Source organism: Cydia amplana, chromosome 18 (assembly GCF_948474715.1).
Source record: "Cydia amplana chromosome 18, ilCydAmpl1.1, whole genome shotgun sequence".
In the NCBI taxonomy this organism is placed as follows: domain Eukaryota; kingdom Metazoa; phylum Arthropoda; class Insecta; order Lepidoptera; family Tortricidae; genus Cydia; species Cydia amplana.
Window position 1 is genome coordinate 14,504,872 of NC_086086.1, and position 23,451 is coordinate 14,528,322.

Below are 23,451 nucleotides of genomic sequence, written 5' to 3' on the forward strand. Positions count from 1 at the left end.
GCATGCGATTTGCTATACGTATAGTGCGACATAAAATAGTAGAAGTTAAATAAAATGGAATAAAGTAATTCCATAAGTACTAAATTGTTGCCATGGCATTTTACGTCAAAAATGTTACGGTTACGTGAGGGTTACGTAGGAAGTGGCGCGCTCAATAATTTTCAACAATTTCTTGTCGGACTATACATTGCGGCATTTCATCGAGCGAACAGAATTCATTGCTACTATGTAAGCCGGCAACTGTCTAAAGTCGCAATACATTTGTAGAAGCCTTAATTTATGGTTATACCATATCCATAGAGCCCTCTGCACGAGCGTTTAGTTCTTAATCATTTTCCCGCCAAATGGCGCAAGATGGCGGCGCGTTTAGTTGCTCAGTAGCCGGACAGGTCGGCGAACGTCTGGTCAACCTCCTCGGCGATCGCCTTGTACTTACTGCGCTCTTCTAGCACCTCGTCTGTAAGGGTTAGTGGTTAGTAAGATTAAATATTCATGATAATATGTGTAAAATCTAAAACATACACTAGGCGACACGTGTCGCCAGCGAAGTCGGGTGAAGTGGCGCAGCGTTGTCGGACTTTACTCGACATGCCCGCTGATCAGCGCGTGACCCATGTCGCCACAGTGTGTATGACATGTTCGTGAACCATTCTTATAGTACTGGTAAACCATGGGTAAACCTCATGTTTGATATTCAAGGTACCTATAAGTGTAAGTAGGTACATAATTGGATTTCTCTTCGAATATGTGATTTTTGACAGAATTTATGTTGCAGTCAAGACTTTAGATTGGGACAATTGATAATAAGCCGATTGGAATTTTATCAATAGGTATGTAATTCGTGTCATCAATGCGTGCATCTACTAGGTATATATTGGCGTTATTCATAAACGCGTTCCTGGCCTGAATTAGCTATGAATCGTTTGTCTTTATCTGTCATTTTGACTTATATATTTGTAAGAAAGGGATTAAACATATTTAACTTAATCAGGCCCGTAAAGTTTTATGAATAAGGGGGTATGAATTTAGCAAATAATAAGATAAATAAAATAATCTACTTACCATTTTAAGCCATATCTACAAGCTCTAATTGCAAAATATTAATAAATAAGTACCTAAAAGCATATAAAACCTAGGGCTGCTAAAAGAAACGAACTTTGGCAACGTTAAATGTGGATGTTTAATTTGACTCAAGTATAGAACTATAGACTCAAGATAGAAATGGCAAAAATTGTAAACGAATATGGCTGACTTCGGTAACATCTGGCACAATAGGTAGGTATGTACTTACCTAAATATGGATACCTAATAGCCGGTTTAAACTCTCGCGCTAGCCACGAGACGAGCCGCGAGCCGCGCCACGAGACGCGAGTGTAATACGCGAATTAGACTCTCGCGCGAGCCACGAGACGAGCCGCGAGCCGCGCCACGAGACGCGAGTCCACCGCTTACACTCGCGTTCGGCTTGTCATTCGGTTATAAACCTTATGCCGTGCCGTTAGTGTTTAAATTATATTAGCTCGACGAGCTTGCGAGCCACGAGACGAGCCGCGAGCCCACCGCTTACACTCGCGTCTCGTGGCTCGGCTCGCGGCTCGTCTCGTGGCTCGCGCGAGAGTCTAATCCGCCTATAAGCGGTGGGCTCGCGGCTCGTCTCGTGGCTCGCAAGCTCGTCGAGCTAATATAATTTAAACACTAACGGCACGGCATAAGGTTTAACCCTTAAATGCATGATTTTTCTGTTTGCCCGAAATTAATATATGTGTTACGTAATTGTTTGCTGATTATGGGAAAAATGGTAAAAAAATATAACATCGATTTTCACTGCGAAATCAGTGTTAGAAGTTGCATAGGCTAAATCATATTTATGTAAATATATAATTTTCAGTAAGAGATATATGATAAATACTACTATCATCAGAAAGGTACACTATTTGTGATACACCTATGATAGAGTTTTTAAATATAAAATAATTACTAAACCCAAAAAAACATACAATATCACATACTAAAAATCATCAAATTATGAATTTTTTCAAATTTTCTGACATATCGTCTTAAAACGAATGTAATTTTTATAAATTAAAATATTGCGTAAATTTATATAAAAAATCGGAAACCGGATTAGTTTTTCTTATGATATCACTCATTGTCATTTATTTTGGATAGCTGCATATTGAGCCACGGACTATCAAATATACGATGCATATATACATCATTATGCATTTAAGGGTTAAAACCGAATGACAAGCCGAACGCGAGTGTAAGCGGTGGACTCGCGTCTCGTGGCGCGGCTCGCGGCTCGTCTCGTGGCACGCGCGAGAGTCTAAATCGGCTATAATAGGTAATGAACAGATATTTCAATTAAAATTTAGTTTAAAGCAGCGGTCGGCAACAGGCGGCCCGCGAACCTCTCACTTGCGGCCCGCGAGCCCTCCTGGCTATTTTGTATGTAATATTGTCAAACAACAATATCTGATAAAGTCACACATATTAACAAAGTGCGGCCCGGGTCAACTTCCTTAAAACTACTATGTGGCCCTTGGCTGCTAAAAGGTTGCCGACCGCTGGTTTAAAGCATTGGTAGAGCCAATATCGTTATTAAAGTTATTATTTACTAAGTAATCTAATCTAATACCTTTAAACAAGCAATTCTTATTTATTTATATATTTATTTATTTATTTATTTATATATATATTTCGGGGATCTCGGAAACGGCTCTAAGGATTTCGATGAAATTTGCTATACGGGGGTTTTCGGGGGCGCAAAATCGATCTAGCTAGGTCTTATCTCTGGGAAAACGCGCATTTCCGAGTTTTTATATGTATTCCGAGCGAAGCTCGGTCACCCAGATATTAAAGGTTAATTGGTTTAATATTTTGTCATTTTTATCGAATTCCATCTTACTTTTCTGAGCTAGGTGAACTGGGCCATAACCGTGAAAATCGAAGTTCGCAAATTGCGGGCATTTTTCTCTGTCAATCTAATTACGCCTTCATTGGAGTAAAAGAGAAAGATCCCCGCAATTTGCGAATTTTGGTTTTCGCGGTAGCTCCTCTGAACAAAAAGTCATTCTACTTAACCCTCAAACCATAGCGGCAACATACTTGCCATCTTACTTAAAACAAAAACGCATCTCTTCAATAAGAATTACGGTTTGAAATCGAATGACTAGAAAGGAATGTCAATTGGTTTAAGGCTTAAAGTCCTACGTACCTGTACCTACCTGTCCTATGCGCGGAGGTGTAGATGCAGGGATCGGAACCGATTTTTTGCGAAAACTTCGAAATAATCATATATTTCGAATTATTTTACACTCGAAATATAGGACTTAGTTGTGTTTTTAAGTATGGACTTCGTATTATTATGGAGATTGCCCAATTAGAAATAAAATAATTAACAAAGAACGAAAAAATAAGGTTTTCGTTCCCATACAAAAAATACAGGAATCCGATCCCTGTGTAGATATGATCATGAACATCAATGCGATAGACAAGCTTAATTCACAAAACAAAACTACAAGTGTATATTTTCTGTGACTACTCAGCGCGTTTTGCAAATGGCCATACTGCAAGAGAGCTTTCTATATGGCCGTTTTTGTGACATCTAGAACATTGAGGTATTTACAATAATGATTGGTGTCCATGATGGGCACTTGAATTGTCTATTAATCCAAGACATATTTCTATTGGAAGGATCGTCAATTTCATGTCACGATCTAAAAACGTTTTGAATATGACCACGAATTCTTCTCCAGTCAGTAGATAAATAAAACAACAGAGCTAATTAATAAATTATTTATTAAATTAAACGAAAATAAATACCGCCATAAACCTATGGTTTGTAATACTTTAAAATCAGGAATATAAAATATAAATTAAGATACGTTTATACAGATAATTTGAATCGCGGGCAGGTGGTGTTGCCAGACTCGGCAGGGCTCGTTCATTCCTTGAGGATGAGTTCCACGAACGCGGTGTCCAGGTCGTCTCCGATGTCCTTGTACTTTTCCTTCTCGGCGACGAGCTCGTCTGTACATTTTAAGAGATATTAGTCATAAATTGGGCGAAAAACGAGTGACTTTTCCTTTCCAACACCCTTTATTCATCATTGAGCAATCAATGTAGACCGTACTTGAAGCTTAAAAGTTACTTTAGCGGCCTTATTGGCACTACAGGACACTGGTACAGTAACTTGCTTTACTTTTAGGTCTTCGGGATTGGAAGAATCGATTAAAAACGCCTGGAATTGTAATATTAGCAATTTTGTGCTTGAACATCAATTGCGCCTACTATTTCTGTAGGCGCTGTTTGAACAAAGTAGTATATTTTCTCCAAGTCAAGTATTGCATTAATTAGCAGCGTATGAAAAAAGAAAATGAGTGCTTACATGTCGTGATCCCGTTTATTCCGAAGCCATGCGCCGGTCTCGCTGTTACCTCAAGCGTTTCGCTCGAAAGTCAATCGGTCATGCGGTTTTAGAATTTAGTATAAGCTTTGATATTATATGGGTATGTAAGGTTCGTAGGCTTTAAATGCGTATGTATAGTGGTTTGTCAGCAGATCAATGGCAGCAGGTGCACAGCTCGCACGTGGCCGGGGGGATGGCGTGGAGAGGCCCGTGTACGGGCGGCGGGGCCTCCAGGCCGAGGTCGTTGAACGCGTGGTCCAGCTCCCCTCCGATCTCGTGGAACATCTCCTTGCCCGATATCAGGTCGTCTGCACAAACCGACGCGATCAGCCCGCGGTCGTCGGGGGCACACGCATGCAACACGGACACTAAAGATGATTGAAATACTATTCCATCAGCTATAGCTCGTTTTTTCGTTTAATTTGACGATAAAAAAAATAGAATTCGCATTATGATTGTTACGCCGCAGTTTTGGTTATATTTTGAAAGGTGTTTTTTTTTATGATGGCGGCGCGGCTTCGGCAGCGGGGGCCTCCGCTGGTGGCGCGGCGGGGGCGCCCTCGGCGGCCGGGGCGCCTTCAGCCGGGGCGCCCTCGGCCGGCGCGGCGGCTGGAGCCGGGGGAGGCGCATTAGCGGCAGCCAGCGCCGCCGCCTCCGCCGCGGCCTTGGCGGCCTCGAGATCCTCCTCGGTCGTCTGCGTGAGATGGGACACGGAGCCCTCCCGCTCGAAGATTCCCTCCTGCGACAGCGCCGCCGCCTGGAAAGCCGCCTCCTCCGCCTTGCGCTGGCGCTCCGCGGCCAGGCGGGCCTGGAGCTCGACGTCGGCGAGCTCGGCGGCTATCCTGGCCTCCTCCATGAGGCGGATGCGGTCCTCCTCGGCGGCGGCGGCGGCGGCCGCGGCGGCCTCCTCGGCGGCGCGCTTGGCGGCCTCCTGGCGCGCGATCTCGGCGAGCCGCTCCTCCTCCTTGCGCTTGGCCTCGGCGATGCGCTCGGCCTCGATGCGCGCGAGCTCGGCGAGGCGCGCTCGCTCGGCGCGGATGGCGATCATCTGCCGCTCGGAGGGGTCCACGCCCGGGATGATCTCCACGAACGAGTCGTCGAGGTCCAGGCCCATGTCGTTGACGCGCTCGCTCTCGTTGATCACCTCATCTGCGGCAGGCCAGGCCGTCAGTGCCGGTAGCGGCCGTGTCATGCCCATAACGAACGATGCATAGGATAGGGTCGGGCCATGCCCCGTGAGTACGTTCGATGCTTCTCCGTGATGATTTCGTTTTTGATCATTCCTCTTCCGAATCGTTGATGGATCACAAATGATATGAATAATTACAATGATTTTATTTATAGCTGATAGAATCGATGATATTAGTGAAAGGGGAGGTTAGAAGGAGCACACGGATTAGTATCAAAAAAACAACACCGAGTTAAAAATAATGATAATATATATTTATAAACACTTGTGTTAGAATACTCTTAAATTCATTAATTTATTTCTCACGAACTTATCTACCATTTCATTAATCGATAACATTATAAAGACGGATTCCCCTCGATTTATCGAACGTAATTTTATATTTCTCACATTTTCATAAGTATGTGTATGTATGTATGAACGGCGGGCGGTACTCGACGCGCCGAACCTAAATCGCGACACGGTGCGGTCAATTTCATCGATTAATTTAAATAAATAGCAACAAACTCAAATTATGACACAAGAAAAATCATACTCGAAACAAAATAGAATATCAAAATACTTCATAGCAAGTATATTCTTATAAATATCATATGCTTACCATCACTCATTAAATAAAACATCTAATCACTTCTCTAAAATTAAGTAAGAGCTTGAATTGCAAACGGACTCGCTAAAGTCGATACCTGAATACATCAGTTACTGTGGAAATCTTGTTTCATTGAGGTCGGTATCTATTTTGTTCTACGCTACTGGAATGACTTTAGAGTATAACAAATGCTGAATGTATTTAACATTTTGGTCCCCATTTTGGAATGTCAACATTTCCCCTTAGAGCTAGAGTGCCGTAAGATCTTACTAAGCTGCATACAACGGCCGCAATCGGCTAAATCAGTCACTCTCGATAAATAATGACTAAAACAAATGAGGATTTACGAGTACACTTCTCAACAAAAAAATATTAGTAAATTTGTGTATCAAATTAAAAAAAATTGCACATGGCAGTGGTGTCGTAGCGAACACTCGACGTTACAATAGAAGCGGCTGGCAATTACTCTATAGCTAGTAACATCTAAGCGCCGGCCGGCTCAGCGGGCATCGATTCTCAAGTCAAAAAAATAAAATAATATCTATGCCGAGTTGAAAAAAGAACTAGCGCGCGTTCTTTTTTCAAATGACAGTTGTAGGGTTGGGAAAGCGCGCTAGCGTGTCGGGAATCGATATCGATGAGCGGGCGGGCGCGCGGCGGTCACGCGTTCACATGTTCTGGATGTCGTGGAGCGTGGCCTCCATCTCCTCCTGCAGGAGTTTGCTCTTTTCGCGCTCGGCAACCAGGTCGTCTGCAAGGCGACGCGGCCACGGTCAGAACACACAACACATTCAAACATTATCTGCCGTGGTGATATATCGGGCTATCAGAGCGGCAAAATTCGTTTAGATACTTTAGATCTTACTCAGACTGTTTATCGCGATATGATCTGAACTATTAAATCATCGTTCCATTGAACGCTACTTAAATACAATGACTTTCCAGTTCATATTGAGTTTAAATGAATAAGAAAAAGAAACTAATAAACGATATTAAATGCATCAATCTCTTTATACTCGTATGTGTAAAGGAGAAGGGTGCACTTAAAGTTCGATAAAAGTATGAAAATGGTCACCAAACGACAGAAAATATGTGAATCAAAAACAAAGAAAAAACAACAGAAATCAAAATCCATGCTTCACTATATACCTAAATATACAACGATCGAGCAGTCTAACACAAAGACATGCTAAATTATGTAATTAAGTATCAGAGCTCACCTACAAACTTTTCGCTTGATATCTAAGATTTATGATTGAAGTTCTATGTTTTCAAGGTTGTTTTGCAAATGAGCTCTAATATTGATAATTAAAGTCGAACACACAATCGTTTCGGGCACATTTTTGCGAAGAACAAGTTCAAATAATACGTATATTTAACATTGTATGTTCGGATGTTTATAAAATACCTATCGATACTATTAAATTCACCACTTTTACGTTATTTTTTTCTTGCTCATGTGCCAGTAACAACTGTGTAAACGACGATGCTTAAAAAATAAAAAATATAAAAAAACTAAAACTGTTACTATGATTTAAATAAAATCAGTAATTAATAGCGCAATGAAGTAAGTAAATAAGCTTTACGTCTATAGCTGAGCTTAGCTTTGCGAGTCAAGAAGAAAGCCAGTTCTGATGACTGTGCATTAATGATCAAGCTCGGTCAAACATGTTATAACTTGACTTGAGATACTTTAAATTGACTTAACCGTACTGCAGTAGAGTGTAATAGATCTGGAGAACCTTGAAAACTAGCAATTGGTAGAACATATTATTATTTTTCCTAGATTTTCTTTTTTATATTTATACATTTTGACGAAGCATCCAAAATAACGATCAGATTTAGTATACCAAAATGTATTTATTATCGCTTATATAATTGTTAACGCGATTTGAGAAAGGCGACACAGGTATATGTCAGAATAAGACAGAATATAAGTCTGACTTTAACAAATAACTGGATGCCTTATATTCTTTTCTCGTGGCTTTAACTTCTTATTTGCAAAGTACTAGTTCCAGAATGCTTTGTCAAAATTTCAACCGACTAATAAATATCCTAATATATGTGAAACAGGAATATATATTACCTTCGAGCCTGTCGACCTCCTTTTGGAGTTTCTGCACGGAGCGCTCAGCGAACTCAGCGCGGGCTTCAGCCTGCAATTATTTAAAAAAAAGTAAACGCCTGACCTTGTGGCGAAAACAGTCCAATTTTAACAAGAATCCAAAAATCGAATGAAAAAACGATAGAGAGTGGTAATTGAATTTGACATTTACGAATTTTAATTACTATAAATTGGACTGCTTTCTTCTTAATCGATCAAAAACATGCAAACTTTCTTTAGTTAATGTTATATTGACACAACGGATTCGGTAGCAGTTTTAAAAATCTTTTGCAGAATAAATGAATTGCTTGAATAGTGAGATTAACTTTTTTCTTATTACAAACATGAACTCAGGTATGACATTTATGTATTCTTGATTTTCGATAAATAGGCATCAACAATTTATGGTAGCAAAATTTATCGATTAAACTTGTCCCCACACTAATCAATAAAATTATGTACTTAAAATAAGAAAAAATCAGACAATGAGTTAATTATAAATCTAAATAATTATAATAAAGAAACGTTATACAATTTGCTACCGAAAATCCGAGTAATGGACTTTTAAAACACTTAAATTTCATTAAAAATATGACTACAAAAACAAATAACACATTGTTAAAGAAAGCTGAAGCACCACAACTCATGCATTTACCTTCACCGCAAGCAGCTATGTTGCCGGTCACTAACTAGACAACAATATACCGTTACCCACTACTGAAATACTGTGTACTGTGACTACAAAATATGATCATGATGTGATGCTTATATCTAGGAATGAATACTTCAATTTTAATTTGGATAAGAAATATAAAAAAAAGAGTATTCAAGAAGATGCATTTCTGGCAGTTTTTCTATACAAAAATGGTCTCACTTTTCACAATTTTCTCCCACATAATTGTGTCGTGTATATAAGGATAACGCTTACATACACACTGATGAACCTCTGTCTAATTTAAAAAGTAAAACATTTTTTTATCATCTTTACTCAATGAAATGAACACACGCTATAGGTACCTCTTTTAACGTCTACACCAAAAGTACAATTTCAAATTCAGAAACTATCGAGATACCGAGTTCAAATCCAACTTTTTTACATAGAAGAACTGTCAGAGTACGTCTCCATACATCTTTAACAAGGTCATTTTCTCCGCGCTCCATCACTGAACCAGAGTAACAGCTATACACAACCGCGCTAAGACAAAAGGGGTTTGTGTAAATGGTTCTCTGTCCCATGTCCCGCGACTCACCTGCGACAGTTTAGCGGAGAGGCCGTGGATCTTATCCTCCACGTGCTCACGGGACGCCATCGCCTGACACACACGGGTATTTACTCACAGCTCGAGCACGCCCGTTGCGATTGTACGATTCAGTTGGACTTGACTTTTTCAGATGTCGCGACCATTTTACCAATCCCACAGTTAGGGCCACCAATGTGTAAATATTTTCTAACGTCTCCTGAGCATCGGCGTCTATATAGTCAACTCTATGGCTGCTGCTCGACGCAAGGTTGGTGCAGCTGCGCAGCGACGCCATTTCCCATAGCGCTGACTAAACACCGACGCTCAAAAAATGCTAGTGTGGGGTGACTTTTATGGTATGCATGGAAGTTAGGTGTCTAGAGTCTGTCTAAGCTAACTTCGCATCAACTTAAACACAACGAAGTGTGGTATGTCATTATACTTAAACGTCATAGTTTCATAGGTTTTTTTTTTATACTTAATAATGATGACATTGCCACACTTCGTCGTTGCAAATGCCATGCAGAGTTGGCTTGGTCTGACTCTATGCACGGCAGTAATGGGTCAATATCACAGCCATTTCGATCGCATAATTTCTTTAGACACATTTTTGACGTTATTTGATGATATTTCTGATTTCTTCGGGCTCTTCTACCAAACAACCAAAAATATCATCAAAATACCGAATTCCTTCGTCAAAAATGTGGTCTTCTGACACTGACTAAAAACTATTCACTAAATTAATAAGAGACTTGGAAAATAAATCATGACATCTGGAAAAGACAAGCACAACGACTAAAGGAACATAAAGCGTACAGTCACAATACAGGCGCAAGACATACATAGGGGACAGAAATTATTGCACAGAGGATAGACCTGTACATGTACATACATAGATGAAGCACCAACCGCTGCTCGGGCCTACACCATACCTAGCCTAAGGACGCTTTAAACTGTGCGAAGATCCTAAGAATGACACGCAAAATTAGCACCAACGAAGAAGAAAGGGAACGACATCACATGAACGGTTGTCCATACAACCATAAACCCCATTATCGTCTCTGTATATTAACATTATAGAAAATATATTTACGCAGTTTGATGTGTATTAACCGCATCGATGCCCCTTCGTTTCATTTCTTTTCTATGATTCAATAATTTTAAGAGATAGGAACTTTTAAAAATGGATGGTATTTGTTTTTCGCTCCTAACTCTAATAGTCAAAAAATCTAAAGCAAGTCAAGGGGCATAAGGAAGTTATAGCTAATAAACAAAGTTATGTAATTTTTTTTTAATATAGTTAATATCCAGGGAGGAAAATGAGGACTACGTTTGTATGGAGATTTGAGAAACGGTCGTCCACTATCCTCTTAAAGACAAAGATCGAGGGTCCCTCGACTTGTACCTTGGCATTCGCCTAGCAATTCGTCACACTTCACACAGTTTAAAGCAACTACAACCCCAACATGATGGCGATGGATGATCCTATCTACAACCGCAACCGCTATCTACTCTCAGACCGCGGTTTACCTCTCTCAGTTGTGCGTCCAGAAGTTTGACCTGCCCCTCGAACGTCTCTTCCCTTTGCGTTGCCTGCGATTGTTACTTATTAACGAAAAAACACAACACGAAAACGAAACTTCATGCACACACAGCGCTGCCTTATGTTACAGTGTTTTTGGCAACGCCGCGCGTAGAAAACAACGGATATACACTAGATTAGAACGCTAGAGAAAGAAAACAACAACAGCCAAATAAAAAAAGTGACAGGAGGGTAACGTAATACGAAAAGTTCAATGACGCACTACGTTCTATGCCTGATTGACATTTGCTAACGCACCATGTGGTCAATACGCATACTTATCAGAATTTTTACGCGTCGTTTTCGACGCCGACTCAAACTTTTTTGTATTTGATGTGAATCAGGCATAAAAAACACACTACAGTGAGGCAGTATGCAGTTAGGCAAGCGATCAGTCGACGATCTGGTCGCATTCACACCTCCTTTAGGCGGGTGGTGAGGGTTTTGATCTGATTTTTGTACTCCTCCTCGCGTTGGTTGGCCTGTATTAAATTATCAGCTTAGTTATTGAACTCTTCTATTTCAAATAACCTAACAAGTTTACACATGATGTCTGCATTTACAATCGTTCTACAAATATTGTCAGAACTTTGGGTTAATCCTAATCGTTTAAAGATAAGACCTCCAATTGATAAAATTTTGGTTGGTGCATCATAATCTTAAAATTTTACATTATTAAAGGACATTTCAGAAATTACTTTTGTCCAAAACATTGGACAAAAAACAATTAGGTGTTTTTCCACCGACGAGATGAAAAAACAAAATTTAATTGGGTGAAATCATGTAGAGCATCTAACAACAACATTAGAGCTCCAGCCAGTAAAGTAGGTTTCAAAACGCTGCGCTTTTATTGCATTACAAAAAAAGTTGACGCTAATAATGTAGAGTTAAAATTTATATGTCATATCATTTTACTCATTTAATTTTCAGTGCAATTAAATTTTCCTGTATATTTTATTTATATGAAGAAATCGCGTTCGGAAACCTACTTGAAGTACATCGGCAATATAAGCGCGCATTAAAGACAAGATTTCAGTCTGAGTTGATACTAACTACAGATCATTGTCCTGTGCTATATCCGACTATCGTATTATAAATCGATGTTGATCGGCTGTGACCTATTTTACATATTCGTTGCGCTGCGTAGCTATCGGTTGCAGATGCTACAGAACCTATCTTAAGAATTTTATAAATAAACTGTACAAAAGATATCTAATAGGTGCTTTCAATGTTATATAGTCATTTACCATTTTAATTACTCAATTTTCGCATTTTTAGTTTAAGTAATCTTTAGTATTTAGTAGAATCAACAACAAAAAGTTATTTAAAAATCCTCTGATAGTTTTGAAATTTGACCTACATTGATTACATGAGAGTGGTGGAGAGGTACAAAAACATTATAAGAATACGCATTGTCTTTGACGCACGCTTAGATGTCCTTGTATAGAATATGCAGATCAAGGTTTGGTAAAGATAATTAGACAAGATAAGATAAGATACCTTCTCCTCGGAGACCTCCAGGGACTTCAGGTTGTTACCGACGACGCGGAGCTCCTCCTCAAGCTCGACGATTTTGCTGGAAACGTAAGGAGCCACATCAGAAAATATCATGTCACGTGTCCTATTTGAAAGCTCTAATTCGAGAAAGATTTGAAAGATATTTTTGGCAGATTCTTCAGTCAATGGCTACTTTAGAATACAAATATAACGTAATGGGTGGCTTCGGCCGTGACAGCACTAGCCTCTTTCCCTATCGGAAAACTATTTACTACCTAGTTGAAATCAACATTACTAATATTACTATTTTTATGTTTCATTTGTAATGTCGATGTATGAGAGTAGATGAATAGGTCGGCAAAACCACTGAGTGAATGTGTACAAACTATTTAAAGGGTGATATAAAGATGGCCTCTACCGATTATATTTCGTGTACATTATATTCAATGATATCATATAGAGTTGACTCTTTCACAACAAAGGGCTAGTCAATCGATATCAATTTAAGGACGTACTGACCTAAATATTTGAATTTAATATCTAGAGCAAATACAAACTAGTGGAATCAAAAAGCGTGCTGGTTAATATTGAATATTTATAAAACGCTGGCATTTATTTTAATTTAAACATGTATAACTAATTTACAGTACTTGCTTTATTGGAACATTTAATTTTATCTTTCTCTTTCCTATGGCCGACTGATAAAAAATGTTACATAGCCTTAAGATGACTATTTGTACCAAAATTTTTTTGCACGTGAATATTAAAATAAAAATAAATACCAACTGTCAACAAGATCATGCATTTTCATAGGTGATTAAAAGCAAAGATTAATTCAAATCCTTCAATTTAAATAAAAATAGCGTCATTTTAGTTACATGAATCGATCGTATGTTTATCGTAAATCTTTGCTTTTTATTACCATTTTAAAGTGAAAATAACGATCACGCAATATTCTCGTTTGATTATCTAAGTATTTATTTAGCAAAAAAATAAAAACGGAATACGTTTAAATACAACGTCTATCATAGTGTTTACTACTACTATGTACATCAAAATTTTAATAAAGTAAGTTCTAGATAGAAAACTACTGCTTTATAAATTAAATGGTTTGTTGCCCATTTCGGTTGCTACCCATTGCGCGTCGTGAAATTAGGTTGTCTTCAATTTGTTGTTTCATGACACGACAATTTAATTTTATGCAGAAGGCATTTCTCGCTCCACACGCCATTATAATAATATCTGCATTTTGTTACCGGTTTCAACATGTAAAATTTTAAGTATAAGATAACATGTTTTCAGAAATTTACCACATTACACTGCAACTTGAGCTTTTATCCATATTTTATTGTATCGTCCAGTGCATAATTCACTATATTTTTAAGGCGTGTGAATCGTAACATGGAGGACACATTTAACTTCCAACCTTATCCGATTGACATAAGGTCGGTTAAAAGTGTCTTTTCCACTTACCTATCGCTCTGGTCGGCCCGCTCCTCGGCGCGTTCGAGGTCTTGCTCCATCATAACGAGCTTGCGCGCCACCTGCGGCCGGCCGCGTTAGTACACGCACACACAACACACACTACGCTACGTTACGTTTGAGCGCGCCGCTCTCGACCCGCTGTGTGCAGTGGCGGTGCTATGCGCCAAGTCATGTGCAAAGGACGTGGATCTAAGGACTGGGTTAATGCTAGATGGAAGGGTTTTAGGCTCGGCGATGTAACGTATAAAAGGTGCTAGGGCTAGGACGGAATCACCGACGCTAAAAAGAAAGCGAAGCGAAAAAAACACAAGCTTAGTCGAGGGCGGCGGCGTAAGAATAAACGAGGGTTGTCCCAAAACATTTAGCTCTAAATTTTACTTTTTGTAAACATTATAAAAAATATCTATGTGCTATCTAGTGCTTTAAAGTTATTACTATGTGATGTGTGCGCTTGTATATGTGCGGCACGCATACGGCCAGTAATTCTGGTGTAATGCCGTGCATATCTGAAAACAAAATTGCCCTATACCACACATATTTCCTGGCCTAGCCTACAGCCACTACGGTACACGCACTGAAGAAGTTTAGTCGACACATGGACATGATAGTTAACGCATAGAAATATCCATGAAATGGGGCAACCCTTGTTTTGGTTATCTATCGGCAGAGAGTCATTTAAGTCGCGTTACGAACATAAATGATCCTGGACCATACTTAAAAAAAGGCGGTGTTGCCACTTTGGGGAATGAAATGGATCAACACCTTATCACCATCGCACATGGCAATTGTTTGCAAAGATACAGCAGCGTATTCTAAGTATGTTGTACTAAATTGCTGCTAACGCGCGATCGTCTGGGGCAACATCTATGCTGTATTAATGCAAAAAGCCGTGTGCGATGTGACTTAACGATGCAAATTAAATGTAAAAATAAATGTCTCGTACGCCGGCTCGACCTAGAATGGGACATGCAATAAAAAACGGTGAACCTATGTTAAAATACCAATGTAGGTAGATCGGGTAACGGTGCGTTAGGAATTCTAATCAACAACCATGCAGAACGGCGCAAAAACGCCTCAGAATTCCCCTCTAGCTCTGTATTGCTTGGTATGCAAATATAATTGCTAATTTAAGGGTGTTTTGATTGAGTTTTGATTGCAACCAAACAATATGAAGTGCGGGGGGTCCGAGATTGGAAACCTACGATTCGCCGGACTCGGCGCGCTCCTCCGCACGCTCCAAGTCAGCCTCTACCATGGCCAGCTTACGGGCCACCTGGACATCAAAACCCAAAAGTCAGCCATCAATATAAAAAAAAAAAACTCAAGTCGCAATACGCAGTCGCTGAGACCGAAATTAGCCAGGACATAATCAATTAATCATACTTAAAAACCACTCCAAAAAAGGCATTATCAGTTATCACCTACTGCTGCTATTTATGAATTATCTTAACACCTATGTTTAATTTTATCACTGCTATTTGTAACAAAATTGTTTACAATAATTTATAGCTACATCAAAATTAAGTTGCTAACAATACTTTTTCCTCAAATGTAAATTCAACATAAAAAAAATATGTCTACACGTTACGCGTTGGCAACATTTTTGGTCTTGAATTACAGCTGCCGAGTAAAGTAATTACAGGTATCTTATCACGTTCGGTCTTGAGCGCCAGCGTATATGGAAGTAAAGCTTATGTAACGACATGCGACCGAGGCCTGTCGCGCCTTTTACGGAGAAAGCCAAGATCAGGCTACACGACACGACTCCTTGTACGGGACAGTGTCAGAGAAATTAGGACGGACCATCTGGCCACTCCATCTGTTTCCAATTATTGATATCTGTTTGTAAATCCAATATCTAATCACGTGAAAACGTGATATAAAAGACAGCGTCATGCTACAGAACACGTCAAATAGGGGATGCAACATCGTTGCTTGTTACGAGGTCGTTAAATGTTAGTGTCAAACAAAACTAAACTTGGATTAGTCTGAGTTACGGTTTGAGACATCAATGGGGGGGATTTTCGAAGGGGAAATCTCCACACGTAGTAAAGCGCAACCCAAACGACATCGAATAAAGACCTCATCGTATTTCTTGTCGGCTTCCTCAGCGAGGAACCTGGCTTCCTTCAGCTGGTTCTCCAGGGCGTCCATACGCTCCTCATCAGTCAGGGACTTGTTCTCGAGGACCTTGCGGGCGCTACATCCAAAACAACATCAGTAACCAGAAAAATGCTACCAAAATCGTCTTTTTCTTCTGAGATTTGTATGTAAATGGATGAACCTAACGATTTCCAAGGGTGACCCAAGAGTTAGACATGCAACGGAAGGAACACACAAAGCGACGCGTTGACTGGATACAGCTGTGGAAGGAAATACTTTGCGACGAGCATTAACTTACATAATCGTAACCGCAAACAGTAGCCATGACAGTTCTATTTCGAAACACATTGTAACCATAGTCTTTTGGTTTTTTAGAATTGCGGTAAATGTAAAAGTTAATGCCCGTTACAAATTCTTAACACATAATGATCAGAATCAGTATTCTACGGAACGGTAAGACACAGTACTGCAAAATACACATTTTTATTTTGCAACACTAAGGTTGACATTTACAAACTTAAAATTCCAGTTTTGCATTTACACCATATTAGTCTATTCATTGGTGAATGCAAAACATGGACATAAGATAAGTATCTAAATGTCAAATATGACGCTATAAGGCTATGCGAATTTTTATACATTTTTAACCCTTGACGCGCATGGAAATTTAAGATTACGTAAATTCCAAAAAAGTTTGCGCAGGCGTGTTGTTTAAAATAGGCGTGGCGTTCAAAGGGTTAAATTCGTATAGCCTTATTTATAACACAATACGAGAATGTAATGTACACTGAATACTTGAGTCACGACACTGGTGACATAGCATCATTTATTAGTAAATACGGCAGTTACATCATGATATTCCTTATCTGCGTTTGCGATCATTGACAGATGTCTGCGAATGATGGTCACAGGTGTCACAACAGTCATCAAAACCAAGTATAGTGATTAATAGTATTGAGTTTAACATTAAATTCTTTACAAGAGCTCATAAATACATTTGAATGTCATGTCAAATAAATGAACGGAAAATAACGGCACTCCGACCAGTCAGACTAGTGTTTTTTCTAAAGATCTACTATTAGAGAACTGTATTTTTGAGCTCAGTTATACCTTAGTCCAAGAATGACAAAAATATGGACAGGCAGTAACTCTGAATATATGCATAATTTTTCTAAAAGTACCAGACAATTGCATTTCATAAAAAGGTAGGCTGATTAGCCGCCTAAACTTTGAAAAATACTGTCCTAACGTTACTGATTGTCTCTGGTTCAATAATGACGATGATAAGCGTTCACCTCTTCGTATTTTTTGTCCGACTCCTCGGCGATGAGCTTCGCCTGCGCCAGCTGCGCTTCCAAGATGGCGACGCGGTCATCCTCCATGTTGGTTCGGTTCTCCAGCGCCTTGCGTATTCTGGTTAGTGCGGGGCCAAACACATGCGTGTTACAAACATCGATATCGATAAAGTGGCTTTTAACACTATTTTTCATTTGGTCTAGAAATATGGTGGTTATGGGCGAAATAAAAACGAAAGCACTCATGCACACAAAAACTCAAGGGCTAATCCATTTACAGTTGAATGGAAGCCATACAATAAGGTTTTATATGAAATCACTGTCTGGGGCGGTATTTATGTTTTGTAGGCATTAAAACCTTGTTGTATGGCTGCTCTTTAAAACGGTTTTGGAACAGGTGGCATTTCTTTGAGATAAGGTTTTCTGGCGCCAACATACTGTTTAGTCACTGTCACGATCTTGGAACTCACACTGTGTCAATGTTGATTTAAAGCTGTTTTCGGATTGACACAACCAGTGACTAAACAAAATGCTTTTGCCTCTCTGCTACATCATATTATTATTATCTAGTAATTTTATAATAAAGAATAAACGATTCTAATAATTGGCGAAGGATTCACTCTTAATCTTGATGTGATAATGATAGTAGGTAAAAATCCTCTTAAGTAATCAGGGGGCAAATAGGGTATGTTGTTTTCCTGCAATTAAGCCATTTTCTTGCAAAAGGCACCAAGTAGTCGGTTGTAATAAAGTTTTAATGGGGTTGGCAACTGTCAACAGTTTTTATAGATGACGGCAGCATAGGTTTTACCTGCCTCTAGTTTTGTTTTATGGGATTTAGCTTAAAGGGTAGCCCTTTAGCATTCAGGTTATAAAACAAAAAGCAAGATTTTAACAGCATTCATAAAACCTTTGCTGGCGCCATCTGTAAAATACTTCGGCCAGCCACAGAAAATATTTATGACAACCGCCAAAACGTATCCTTCTGCCAGGAAATGGAACCTACTTGTCAGAAAGAGACAGGTATGTTCAGTGTACGTCAGTTTTGTTGTTGGACTCACCGTTCGGACTCATCGGCGGCCTGGCTGGCCTCCGCGAGCTTGGCGGTGGCGGTGGCGAGACGCTCCTCGGACCTCTCGAGGTCCTCCTCCAGCAGTTGGATGCGTCGGTTGAGAGCGGCGACCTCGGACTCAGCCTGGAAAGGAGGTCAATGGCTTAGTAACATTAAAATGTGTAGCCCTTTACAATGAGCTGATGGGTCAAATATCTTTTTTAGTATGAGTTAAAGTTTATGCGACTTTTTTGTGGACATTATAAAATAAACGGACTTTAATGCCTAATTTTAATACTTTATCCTTAGCCACGTTAAAACCTTCTACTTCCTTTAAGTTGTATAGTAAAGTTTTAGAAAAAAGTATTTAAATCGTTAACTTTCATAATGTCCACAAAAAAGACGCCGATTTTCCCAAACGTTTTTCACCCTGATGCTTAAGGCTGCATTGAATTTGAAAATCCAATTTTTAAACTTATCATAACTTGTTTCTCATATAACACGGGTTTGGATATATGGCGCATTTATACTAGGAACCTATAGTACGATACATTCATGTATTGTATTACCACAGGGCTTTCTCTTAAAGCTCGCTATGGAAATGTAAGTTTAAGTACCTGTTAACCTACATACGGAAACTCCCAACTCCATAAATCAAAACTTTAGACATTCGATTACTAACCTACCTTAAAAGGCTTAACGACGTTAAAGGGACCTATGTTGAAACAGTAACCGAATACTATTGGCATTTATCGCGACAATAAATAATATTATTAACGAGTTGACATTTACATCAATCATTAAGTTACAAAATATCCATTGCGCTTATTATCCCAAATAAGGTAAAACTACCAGCAATCGTATAATTATAATCTTCCACACGTATATGATACCTACATATCCAGGCAAATCAGCATGTGTAGAATATTCATCTGAATATATCCTTCACAGAAAACGTAGGCATGTTGCATAATAATTATTAATTGCTCCAATTTCATACAAATTATCAACGCTAGTGAGGCGTGTAGTATCGATAACCATAAACAATCGCGCGTGATGTATTACGATAAAAATATTTAAATTTAACAGGAGAGAACAAAAAGATTCTAGAAATTGTTGCATACAAGATGAACCTGACGATTTTAGCGATTAGCGGTAAAGCAATTTCTTGCAAAAACGAAGATAGATTATTTCCCACTAGAAGACTTTTTCTCTTTGTAAGAAAGTTTACGATTAGCCACTTATTGCGTAGTCAAAACTAACTACACATTTTTCAGCCTTATTACAATACGGTAAGGTGCAAAAGTGTACCCATGTTTTTGTCGTGGAAGCTTGCGCGTGTCCGCAACTCCGCATTGCCAAAGTCGCATTGTTAAACGTCTACACAATACACGTGTTTCGAATTCACGGCACGACAGTGGCATACTGATCGCTATACTACCAACTGCCGAATTAGGACTGATTTATTCCAACCGGCGACTGTTTATACAAAATTCCTTTAAGGATTTTTCCACAAAAAGTTTTCGCTGTTCTTTTATCAGAACCGCGGACACATTATGGAAGAGGAATTTTTGGTCAATGTGTCAAATGGTCTTATTAAACTTAGTGCAAATAACAATTGGTCAATGTCAACATAAATAAATCCTATAATTTCACATTTTGTTTAACATTAAATCAGAACTAGCAGTAATGCTGTCAATGCTGATCAGCTAGGACTGTTGTTGACGTTAGTTATGTGACAAGTGTCGCGCCGATATATTCATGACATCACGCGTCCTTGCCCGCGAGGAAGCGCTAACGAGTCCCAGTTTCTCCTCCTTTTATCCTGTGTCGTCCTTTTATCCGTGCGTGGCCTCTATTTATAGACCACAGACAATCATCTGTTTTAACTTTCTTTCAACCAATTAACCGAGGCAGTACTTAGAACGATCTGATAAAACCTGATCGCAGTCCGATTGGAGTAAAAAAGTTACACGTAAGCTCACATAAGTGTTTATTACCTCGTGACGCTGGACTGTCTCGTCACCTTGAACTCGAACATGGCTTTAATTGATGTTTTTAATGCTATTTTATACACATTAGTCAAATAGCCTGAGGTGGGGTGGGGTCTATGAACTAAACGACGAAGCGGTTTGAATGAACCTGCTCCCTTCGGCAATTAGTTCCGGATGAGTCTTTTTGATAAATTTTAACATTGTTTAATTTGGTGGTATTGGGAAACGTAGGGCTAGCGGCTATTGATATAAGGACAATGGCAAGCCCAATGGATTGTAATACAATAGGCGGCGTACGGTCACGAAGGGTTTGTAACGTGCGCTACAATTGTGAAATTTAATATAGGTAGTAACCAAAGCTTTACGATAAAACTTTCAAGTTCAACTTGTCAGGCTAACCCTGACTTGAAATAATGGGTTTCTCAAGCTAGTATTTTATTATACACTAGAGACAGATCAAAGTCGGTTCAGGAGCTTGTAAGCCCAGACACACAAGAGTTATTTTGCATTTCTTACGAGGAATTTAATAAGTGTGGATGTTTTATTTCTGCATAAAAGCCGTATGTCCCGTTTAATAGTGGAAGTAATGAATCTTAATAGTGGAAGTACATAATGAATCTTAATACTGCTTTTCCTTCGTCGGTCATGACATCGACGGCAGTTTAAAGTGTACTAACAAAACTAAACGGTTCAATGTTAGTTTTTACGCCCACGGTAAACTCGGTGGTCATTACACATCTCTTAATTTGGGTTTGACTCATCCAACCTACCAAATTCATTTCACCTAAGAGACTAATGTACCTTTATTGCCCAACTGTAATTGTATTATCGTTATCGCAAGTCTGATTATACGTAAGCTGATAAGGCATGTACATTCTAAGGAAGTTGAAAATATGAAGAATAAGTATTTTGAAATTGGAATTTAAAGGAGATAATTAAGCCGTCCATAGGTGTTGGCCGGTAGGGCATCGCCGTACAGGGTTACGTCATACGGCGATAACGGCGAAGAGGTCGGACACGCCTTCCCGGCGCCAGCGGCCCTCCGAGGACGTCCGAACAACAGGAATGCATAAAGGGTGCCGGCTCGCGGACCCGTCGCCTCGCTCTACATGTGCCTCAAAAGACCGGTACCTACACGACCTCCAACGCAACCAAACCTGTTACGTGTAACATAAAAAGTTAAAAACCGCACGAACCATTCAACAGGCAATTATGTAAGGTTATCACGGACTAAGGATAGATCTCGACATACAATTGGGATTGTCGATAACATGTTTCTATTTTCAGGACATCACTAAATTTTAGGAACACGAAAAATATTCTCCGCCATCTCTTTTTCGCGAGATGAATCGGAAAGGGACGGAAGTATGCGTACGTCGCCTGCACACCTAGGTATGGCCGGACATTACTCACTATAGGTAGATAGTAACCGAACGTGATAACTTCCATATTTCCTTGTGATAATCGTGTCACAAATATTTACACATTGAAACTAGAATTACACAGAACACTTTATACAGTAACAATACACAATTCTTACTTCTTCTCTCCGCATTATTTCCACTTGTAATCGTTTGTGATATTCCTCGCACTCATCCTTGTATTTCTCCATTTCCTCTTTAGTCTGGCGCATTTTCTTCTTCAAAACATCCAGAATCGTTCCTTGCTGCATGTTTGTCGTCATTTTTATGCACTTTTCTGTTTAGATTACAAGCCTAAAAGCTAAAAACTAAGGACACCTCCGCTCGAGTCGCGAAAATGCCAACTGACTGGCTCGGTATCGCAGAGATGGGCGCAGCACGAATGAACACAGCCGGCGAGTAAGATGGCGGACACCAACCTCGGCGCACAACTTTATCGCAATACAAATGACGTGCACTTTCGTGCATTCGACGATAATTAATAATCGGAACCCACGGCGATAACAATTAACACGAATCAAATTAGTAAATGAGACAACCACGCATTATTTCGAATAAAATGACTTTGACAGAACGCAGACACGGCAAACGTCACGTCACTAAGCGATCGACCGTGCGACTAGCAGCACCACCTGTTACACATCACAGGAACTACATCCTGTAGGGTCAAAAGTGGGGTTTTTAAAGAATCCAAAACCATGGGATGGGTGAAACGGTCCAATGACCACACAACAAAGTGACCGGAAGTAGACGATAGTTACATAGTAAAAGGGCATCACTAGTAGTACATCAAATTTTTAACGTGGGAAAAAATTACCACGGTGGTAATTTAGAAATGAGTGTACGTAATTATGATGGATAGATAATTATTTTAATTACATATGAGCAAAAATAACTGTTATGATTCAAGCCACATAAATGCTCTTATCAACAAATATTTTCTTATGTTATGACTTTATGACCATAGTTAAATTGAGACCCGTCACGCCATCTAGGGCTCTTCATCGGAATCTTCAAAGATATGCGGTCGACCTCAGCGCCCTCAACGGCAGCCGGCAGTAACCGGTATTAAGTCGGGTGACCGGGTAAGTAGCGGCAAACGCGGAGATGCCCGAATTTTGTAAAGAGGTGACGTCATTTGGAAAGCATTTAGCTGTTTGAAAATTACGCTAAGTAATGCTCGGACAAAGGATTTTTTTAGTACATTTTTTGTACTGAGTCTTGAGTCTCTTTGACTGCTTCTAACAAGTTTTAAACAAATGACTGTTTACGCAACCTAGGTAGCATTGTATTGTACCTAATTAACAAAGTTTGAAGACATCTAAACGACCTACTCATGACCAGTTGCCGCTCTGCACTTTTGTACAGGAAGTGTTCAATTGTGTCATTTGACCTTAACCAAATTTTTTGTTGCACTTTATACCTTAACTTCTGAATTAGATCTATCATTAGTTCCAATAAAATACACATTTCTGAGTTTTTTTACCTG

The 23,451-nt window shown here is 39.5% G+C and overlaps 1 protein-coding gene across 26 annotated transcripts in view; it reads right to left on the reverse strand.

Moving 5' to 3' along the window:
• Nucleotides 1–359: 359 nt before the first annotated feature.
• Nucleotides 360–23,451, reverse strand: part of LOC134656487 (tropomyosin-2) — a 35,592-nt gene continuing 12,500 nt past the window's right edge. For 2 of the 26 annotated variants that reach the window (XM_063512038.1, XM_063512027.1), the window contains 7 exons: nt 18,558–18,691; nt 16,181–16,298; nt 15,301–15,371; nt 12,617–12,692; nt 11,536–11,598; nt 8,276–8,345; nt 360–457 (listed from right to left, as the gene is read on the reverse strand). In XM_063512038.1, coding sequence (XP_063368108.1) covers nt 375–457; nt 8,276–8,345; nt 11,536–11,598; nt 12,617–12,692; nt 15,301–15,371; nt 16,181–16,298; nt 18,558–18,691 — 615 coding nt within the window. In that variant the 3' untranslated portion in view covers nt 360–374. The other 24 variants (XM_063512044.1, XM_063512043.1, XR_010097521.1 and 21 more) reach the window with 24 other exon arrangements.